Genomic DNA, 9,282 nt, shown 5'->3' with positions numbered 1-9,282 from the left:
TACAAATATGAGTATAACTTAAATTAGAGGAGTTTGGACAGAACCTAAACATAGTTAAATATAATTACCTTTTTTTAATGAAATTTTGTGTAAATTGTTAATGATTAATGAATTATTAATTTTAAGTATAAAGATGAACCTTCAATTTTATATTTACTAATTATGTGAGTATTTAATTAGTGTAGTGAGAATGTTTTTTTTTTACTCCAAAAGTAAAATTATAAATTTATCACATATCTCATTTATTTTATATATTATTATTAAAAAAATTAGTGTACTATATATACACTTGTTATCTCCCCACCATTAGTAATATACCAAATATTTGCATTTACTAAACATATAATTTTAATTAAAATTTTTGATAAAATATGTTTATCTCCAGTGATTGGGTTAGGTGTTTCCTTAATTTATTTATATAAATTTTAAGAGGATGACGACAATACCCATTTTCATTTCATGATGTGACATCCTGTTCCATCTTTTATCACACCAAATTGGAACCAAAACCGGAGTTAAGCTGAATCAATGGGATAAACTGGAAAGTCTTCTTCATCCTTCGGCATTTAAAAAAGAAAGAACTTACAAAGTACAATTACTTTAAAAATAAAAAAATAAAAATCAGTCCCAAGAGTTTAGGGTGAGTTTGGATGGGCGATTGGGTGCGGTACGGTGCGTTTAGTTTACTTTTTGTCTCACGCTACAGTATCACTACAGTATCTAATCTCACCGCCACCACTATTTTTACACTAACAGCAGGTAAACGCACCGCTCATCCAAACTCACCCTTAGTTTCACCTAGAAAGTTAGAATCTATTGCTCGTGTGATTTTGTGCCTAGTTTTTCACTTGGAGTTTTGCATTTCACTACAATTTTTTCTGTTAAAATTTTACATCAGATTTGAATATTTTTAAATTTCAAATTAAAAAAAAATATAATACTATTAATCAGTGAGGTTTAAATAAAATATTATTTATATAATAAAAACATTTTATGAGAGGAAAAAGAATATTAGAAAATAAGGTGAGGGTGGTTAAATTCTACCACAAATTGAATTGTTCCAATAAAATGCTGGGGTTATATATGACAAAGTTGAAGCTAAGCAAAGAGATTGCAGTTAGATATAAGTTTGAAATGGTTAAGTAAAATAGATTTACAGTGGGGGTGAGGGTAGCAAGTTTGTCTGCAAGTGAGAGTACGAAAATAAACGAGACGGAAGGAAAGGGGGAGCTGTTCTCTTCATGCTGCTCTTACGCATCATCCTATGTCGTTTTGCGTCTAATGGATTGGGTCCACCGACCTCCTCCTTCTTCTTCATCTCTCTTAAACATTTTTCATTTTCTTTCTTCTTCTTTTTTTTTTAAATAAGTAAAATTAGCCAATCAGATAAATAATAATAATAATAATAATAAAGAAATTAATCTGGCTGAGATGATGATGATATATATGCATGACACCGAATAAAGAGAGGAAAAAACAATTCAGTTTGTTCACAATTTGGCATTTAAAAGCACCAAAATGTCCATAGGTTAGATTTTCTTTCTTTTCTCTCTTCTTCTACTTTCTTTTATTTCAAAAACCCTTCCATAATCCACCCCAACCCCCCTTAGCTTGTGCAGATGAGTTTTCAGTGTGGTGTTGTTGCCGTTAGATTAATGGGTTTTTTGAGTAGATATTATTTCTGAGTATTTGTAGAAAACCAAGTGAAATTAAGAATAAAATTAAGAGGAAGAAGGTGAGGTTTTGGTTAAAGATGGCGACTGCATCTTCTTCATCAGGGCCTTTCTTCGGAATTAGAGAAGAGAATCAAAGCCAGACGAAACAACAACAACAACAACATACACCAACTTCATCAACTGGCCCGGTTGATCCATCGCCGCCTCCCAAGAAAAAGAGAAACCAACCTGGAACTCCAAGCAAGTATCCAATTTTTTTTTTCATCTTATTTTTACTACATATATGTATTTGTATGTAAGTGAGAAATCTCAAGTAATGAGAATTGATCTTAATCTTATTCCAACAAGAAGAAACCCTAAATTCTGAAGGTTATTTTAGTGGAAATGACAAGGGGGATTAATGGTGTTTTTGTTTTCTGTTTAAATGACGGAAACAGATCCAGATGCAGAAGTGGTAGCACTATCTCCCAAGACATTAATGGCTACAAACAGGTTCATATGCGAGGTATGCAACAAAGGGTTCCAAAGGGAGCAAAATTTACAGCTCCATAGAAGGGGACACAACTTGCCATGGAAGCTAAAGCAGAAAACAACAAAAGAAGTGAAGAAGAAGGTGTATCTATGCCCGGAGCCCACATGCGTCCACCATGACCCGTCGAGGGCACTTGGGGACCTTACGGGCATCAAAAAGCATTACTCGAGAAAACATGGTGAGAAGAAATGGAAGTGCGAGAAGTGTTCCAAGAGGTACGCCGTGCAATCTGATTGGAAAGCTCATTCTAAGACCTGTGGCACCAGAGAGTACAGATGTGACTGTGGCACTCTCTTCTCAAGGTACTCTCCACAACCCACTTTCACTTTTATTCACCTTCTTCATCTTCATCTGCTTCAACCTTTTTCTCATTTATTCGAGTTCTAACTAAGTCGTCAAAAATGGTGAGTAGTGCAGAAAACAAACATGGTTCCACGTGAATAATCTGTAGGAAAAGCCATCGGTAATACAAGTTCGCTAGGTTTCAATCCATCCAACAACAAATTTAAACCCACCTCCAAAATTGAAAAAAGAAAATGAAACAGTTCATCTTTTGTTTGTACTTGGAACCGCCCCCTCTCTCTCTTTCTTTCTTTTATTTTTTATTTTTAACTTTATTTCCTATTCACGTGATGCTTTGCCATGTATAGTTCGCTGTGTTGTTGTTACTACATTTGTTCTCTTGTGGGTTGGCTAGACATGTTCAGGTCTGTGCTTTTGCAGGTATCTATTTTCATGATAACGTCATTACCCTCCCAATCCGGGTTTTTAAACCGGGTCGTGTTTATCCTGATTCCGGTGCCGATTTAGCCGAAACAGTCAAATAACTAGTCTAATATCTCGTTGCTTTTTAAGTGGGAATTTTGCGCATGGGAGGGATAGTTCCAGAGTTGATTGATTTGGGAATTCAAAAAAAAAAAATTAAAAAAAAGAGAGAGAAATGAAAACCCGAAAGCTTTTTCAGCTTCTTGTTTTAGAAAACGATATTCATAACTGGAAAAATCAGATATATTCCCATGACTCCTGCATTAATTGAACAACTAAAAATCCCGAATTGGGGTTGTTGATTCATCACTTTTCACTTGCTTGAATACATTCTCTAGTCGCATTTATTGAGCACCCAGTTCTTGAAATGGCTGTTTATTAAGTCAATTTGATTATTTCTTTTGACCTATTTCTCTTCTCTTCAATTATTTGTCTGTCTTTTAGGATAATTTTAGTTTAATTTCCTAGCTTCTACTCTCTCTTTTCACTAATATATATATTTCTCTTGTCGCTTTACGGTTCCTTCAATTTTCTTCTCTAATAACCTTTCTTCTTGTTAGCTAAACTCCTTTCTTAAAAAAAAGAAAACATTTAGGAAATGGGCTTGTAGTTGTAGATATTAATTCCAATTTTTCACTTACTAATTTCACACTAAATTTACTCTTCTCAAAATTTGAGCCAAAATTTTTTTATATGTGAAATGTAAAAATGAGGGTAGATTTTTTATTAATCAATTAATTAAGATAATGAAATCATTTAATTTCGTTATTATCCATTCAATTTCAATTTCTTATCTCGTGTTCTTTAGATAGCTAGTAGCCATAAATTAATTGATTGATTGGAAAAACATTCAAAAACCCAATAATTTGATGTTAAAAACATGGCAGACAAGATCAGTCATGTGTTCAAATTCTTGTTACTACTGCGTGTCTGAAGCTTATCTAAAGGAATGCTTGTTACTGTTGGCAGACGTGACAGCTTTATCACTCACAGAGCATTTTGTGATGCACTGGCTCAAGAAACTGCAAGGCACCCTCCTCCTTTAAACTCCATTGGCACCCATTTGTACGGAACTAGCAATTATATGGGCTTAGGGTTATCTCAAGTTGGAACCCAAATTTCATCCATTCAAGACCCGAATAATAATCAAACTGCGGCTGACATCCTCAAACTTGGTGGTGGTGGGGCTTCAAGGAGTTCCCAATTTGATCATCTTCTTCCTCCATCAATGGGTTCTTCTTCATCATCATCGTTTCGACCTCAACAACAGGCCATGGGTTTCGTCATGGAAGAATCTAATCAGATTTTCAACCAAGAACATCAATCCCAGCATGGGTTGTTGGGAAACAGCAAACCATTCCAAGGATTAATGCAGTTTCCTCCCGACGACGACAACAACAACAACAACAACAACGCAAGCAACGCTTCTTCGGCTGCCAATCTCTTCAACCTTAGCTTCCTTTCCAACAGTGGCAACAATGGTTGTGCTGGCGATTATAATTTAACATCTTCGGGTTTGCTCATGTCTGATAATTTCAACAATGAAAACGGCGGCAATGGTGGGACCAACAACGCCTCCAACCTCTTCTCCAACAACTTAATGAGTGATCAAATGACTTCCAACATCCCTTCTCTCTTCAGCTCATCGGTTCAAAACAATAACATGGTGCCCCAAATGTCAGCCACCGCATTGCTTCAAAAGGCTGCTCAAATGGGCTCTACTTCAAGCAACAAAAACACCAACGACGATTCCCTTCTAAGAACCTTTGCAAACTCTTCTTCAACCGGAACCAAAACCTCCAACTTCGGCGCCATTTTCGGAGATACGGCTGGCAACAATCTACATGAACTAATGAACTCCATTGCCAGTGGAAATTCCCCCATTTTCGGAAGTGGCTATGACGCTGTACATGGTCAAGAAAGCCCTTACACAAATAGAAGTAGCATGGGACAAGAACAACCACCGCCGCCGCCGCCGCAAAGTATGAATGTTAGCGGTGGCGGGTCGGATAGATTGACTCGGGACTTCCTTGGGGTTGGGCAAATAGTTAGAAACATGAGGGGAGGAGCGGCACAACAACGACAAGGAATTGGGATAAGCAGGCTGAGTTCAGAGAGAAATAGTAACATAACGGCGCCGACAAGCCAGCAATCTTTCGGAGAACGTGGGAATTTCCAGTGACGGAAGAAATCCCAAAAAGAGTAAAAAGAGAAAAGATATGAAGAAAGTACAAAGGTATGTAAAAGATGAGTAAAAAAGTTTTTTACTTTTTAAGATTTCAAGGGTAAATAATATTTCTCTTAATTTAAATTAGGTGTGTTTCTTTGCATTCTCTGACATATTGTCTTGCATGGGACAGTCATGAGTTGTAGTACAGATGGTTTTGTTTCTTTTCTTGTCTCTTAGTTTTTATTTTTATTTTTATTCTTTAAACATAAATTGAAGGGCTGACTGTGTCACGAGTGTTGCTCTCAGCATTCTAGATTCCCTCAACAAATATCCATCATCTCTCCTCTTTTCTTTTTTTCATTCCTCTACCCTAATTTATATTTCCTTTCAAATTTGCACCAAAAAAACATGCCCATTCCTTCTTCATACTGCTTTCTCTTTCTCTTTCTCTATTTCTATTATTTCCTTCCTATTTTAAATATTTTTATATCATGCTATTTTTCAATTTTCTTATAATCATAGTCTGCTTAACTGATGCCTTTATGCATCAAATAATCTTTTTATTACTTTTTAAAATTTTATTTATTAACATATTATTTTTCCTGAATTTATTTATAACCTTAAATAGTGTCACCACGTTCTAGACACTAATTTGTAATTTTCATAGCTTTCTGGATTTTAACCTAAAACTAAAGATTAAAACGTTCATATTTGAAATTTTTTTTATTATTTTTTTAAATTTCAAAATGTAAGTCTAATTATTAGTATTGTTAAATTTGTTGACGTGATATTTTAAAGTAAAAATAGCTATGTAATAAAAAAATGATGTTATAATAAACCCAAATTTAACGAAAGAATTTTAATTGTGTCAACTTGTATTTTTAAATTTAAAAAAATAGGAAGACTAAATTTGTTGAAATAAAAATATAGGAACTAAATTGTAAATGCTTAAAAAGTAGAGGACCATGGGGCCTAATGTAACCTAAAAAATTATGTTGTATTCTTTTACTCTAGCATATTTGAAGCGTCAGCCGATGAAGAGGTGACATTTTAGACAGTTACGTACTAGGTTTTTTACTGTGCAGAAAAAGTTGGTGTAAAAGTAAAAATCACTATACCTTTTTATCATCTTTCACCTCAATGTCCATATAAAATATATAAATTTGAAAAAGAAATGTTTACTGGAATTTCACACCACTTAGCTTGTATATATATTTTATGAATTGAACATAATATTAGCAGAGTTATTTGTTTCATTTTCCAACAACATTGTCTTGTTTTAGATGAGATGTAAGCAAAGAAAAAAGAATCTTTGTTTGTTATGAGAGAAAATGGCAAAGCATGCATACATGTCATAAATATTCCCATCTGCTGCATACACAATATCATCTGTTTCAGATTCCTCTAATAATAAGAAGGAGGAGGATACATGGAGTTTATGAAATTGGTGGAATGATAATAATGATCAACATTGACATAATTTATTTATTTTGGTAGATATTGATGGATGGCAAGGTGGGTCAAGTATAAGTCCATGGAGAAAAGGTAATCAAAATCAACAAAAATGCAGCTAATGATATCAACCTCTCTCTTATAGATTTGTACCAAAACCTGCTTCCTTTTTTCTCTTCGACTGTTAATCGAGCTACCATCTTTTTCATAGCCCCCTGAAACAAACATAACTTTTTTTTATTTTATTATTATAGTAAGGTTATCGATTTCAATTATTTGAAATTTAAAATTTGAAGCGACCCCCTCGTATCAACAACAAATCAAATCACCTGCTAATGGATTTGGAATGTTTTGTTGTCCTAGTGGCATGGTTAGGCTGTTCAACCAGTCACAAATTTATGACTCCCAATCTTTTTTCATTATAATTTACTTGTTCAAGGTTTTGAATTTTTTACCATCACTAAATTTTTAGTTTAGAATATTCTTTTTCTAAGGAACCAAAGAATTTTTTTTATCCAAATCCACACTCCTGCATTGTAATGAAATAATTATAAATTAAAAAAAAAAACAAATAAGATGTCAGCAACTAGCACAACTTGCGGATTTTGTACATGCCTCCAATCCTTGCTCTATCCTATTCGTTCAAGTGGTGGATTACATACATAAAAAAATTATGACAATGTCCCCTCTACCTTTCAAATCTCTCACTCTTCAACTTCAATTATACTTCATAACCGTGTTTCAGATAAAATAAATAAATTTTGCAGATGTTATATTTCACAATTTTAATTTATTGATTTTTTTTTATTTCAGGTAAATTATAATATTATAAAAATCAAGATATACAAATTGTACAATAAAACGTAAGAAAATTAATGTCTGAAACTTAATGAAGTATATAATATCTTTTTTTCAAAAGAGTTTTCGAGTAAAATTACAAACACAAACATAAATCATAAATAATACATAGCCAATCAAATTAGAACTAGAATAAAGTCAATATAAATTACTTGGACTAAAAACTAGAGTATATCCAAGTTTAGAGCAGAATAAATGGGGATTAGAATTAAAATCCAAAATAATTTGAGGGAGAATTCACACATGACATTGCATATAATGTGATTTAAAATTCCACGGCCTCAACCTTTTATCACATTTACATCATATATATATATATATATAATATCTTAAGCTTGAAAAGAAGATTTAATTATGTCACAAAATGAAATATTGTTAAAGATATGTATTTCCTTTAGGATAAACTACACGGTGAGTCACTTAAATTTTATAAATTTTCATTTTCATCAAAAATAAAAGATTTGCAAAACGAGTACTAATATTACATAATTTAATTATTTTGTGTTAAAATTACTAACGAAAATCTGAAGTGGAAAAGTTATAATTAATAAATAATTGATATAAATTCCATGTGATATTAGAATTTCATATCGAAAATTTCAAAAGAAGTTCAAGTGGAGAAAATAATAAATATTGTGTCCAGAATAATAATGAAAAGGTCTACTCTGTTTTTCGTATGGAAAAAAAATGTAAAAGAGGAAGAGGGGTTCAAGTATTTTCTAAATAAGGACAGTGAAACAGATTGGCAGTCACGGACTAATTGATTCCATAAAGTGAAAAAGGAGAAGTATTGCGACAAAAGTGCCACATTATCCGACACTTTCCCAATTATTATTACAATAACGAACAATTCCTGATGCTTTTCTTGCTCCTGCCTGAAATTCAGAAATTTCTGACCCCCAACATTGGATTTATATTTTAATAATTTAAGTTCAGGATGATAATAATATTAGGTTAGGTAATTTCAAAACTAGAGAATAATATTGTTATATTTTTTGAATGTGACCCGTGGCACAGTAATTGAAGTCAACATAGTGTAATTTTAGGCAAAAATGGGAGAATGTCAACATGAGGAAATGAATATTGTTTATTAATTAGAATTGGGGTTAGGTATTAGGTGGCCAAATAAATTCTGTATGATATCAAAATTTTAATGCAAAAACTAAAAAGAATCGTTCACTTGTCCACTCTGTTGGAATGTAGTAAGCATGTTAAGATTCTTGATGTCATGTGCCTTTTACCATTTTGTTTCGATTTTGTATTTTCGCTAAGTAAAAAAAGGATGTGTATTTACCAACAAAAACTTCAGTTTGTAGTAAATGTTAAAATATCTAACTTCTTCAAAGACAAAAAGGAAATTTCCAAGTAACTTTATGTTTTGGAAAGCGACACAAAATCTATTTACTTCACATTAGGTCTAGGTTTAAATTACAATAATTTTTTTTTAAAAAAAATATTTATGGAATCAGTCCATTTATTTATTTTACCTATACCATTTTAAAGATTAATTAATTTAGCATCATAAATAATCCAACATAATTAGCTTTTATTTTAACGCCCAGACCCAGCAGTTGGTTTTCTTGCTTTCAAGTGAAGATATCAAACTATACTACTTTCGTCGCTTCCTATTTCCTTAATTTATAACAAATAGGCACAGTAACCTTTTTATATTTCAAAATTATTCTTTAAACTTTTATGTCTTAAATACAAAATTTTATAACCCCATTCTCACTCTAATTTTTAACATACTTTGACTTTTTCAAGATTAACATAATTACAAATTTAGCCCCTAAAATTTATTGAAAATTTAAATTTTAATCAGATTATTT

The 9,282-nt window shown here is 32.3% G+C and overlaps 1 protein-coding gene across 1 annotated transcript; it reads left to right on the top strand.

The window, feature by feature from the left end:
• The first annotated feature begins 1,239 nt into the window (after positions 1-1,239).
• LOC107946302 (protein indeterminate-domain 5, chloroplastic) lies at positions 1,240-6,867 on the top strand. The gene is made up of 4 exons (XM_016880564.2): positions 1,240-1,916; positions 2,114-2,510; positions 3,943-5,209; positions 6,641-6,867. The coding sequence occupies exons 1-3, from the start codon at positions 1,754-1,756 to the stop codon at positions 5,153-5,155; spliced, it is 1,773 nt and encodes a 590-aa protein (XP_016736053.2). The 5' UTR covers positions 1,240-1,753; the 3' UTR covers positions 5,156-5,209; positions 6,641-6,867.
• The last annotated feature ends 2,415 nt before the right edge of the window (positions 6,868-9,282 follow it).

Source organism: Gossypium hirsutum, chromosome D12 (assembly GCF_007990345.1).
Source record: "Gossypium hirsutum isolate 1008001.06 chromosome D12, Gossypium_hirsutum_v2.1, whole genome shotgun sequence".
Taxonomy (NCBI): Eukaryota; Viridiplantae; Streptophyta; class Magnoliopsida; order Malvales; family Malvaceae; genus Gossypium; species Gossypium hirsutum.
Note: the sequence above shows the minus strand (reverse complement) of the source record. Positions and strands in the feature narration are given on the sequence as shown.

What these genes read in the sequence shown, in the direction of transcription:
- LOC107946302 (XM_016880564.2), top strand. Translation starts at nt 1,754, where the DNA reads ATGGCGACTGCATCTTCTTCATCAGGGCCTTTCTTCGGAATTAGAGAA. An exon ending in AAACCAACCTGGAACTCCAA is followed by an intron (nt 1,917 to 2,113) that starts GCAAGTATCCAA and finishes TGACGGAAACAG; the next exon opens with ATCCAGATGCAGAAGTGGTA. An exon ending in TGTGGCACTCTCTTCTCAAG is followed by an intron (nt 2,511 to 3,942) that starts GTACTCTCCACA and finishes TACTGTTGGCAG; the next exon opens with ACGTGACAGCTTTATCACTC.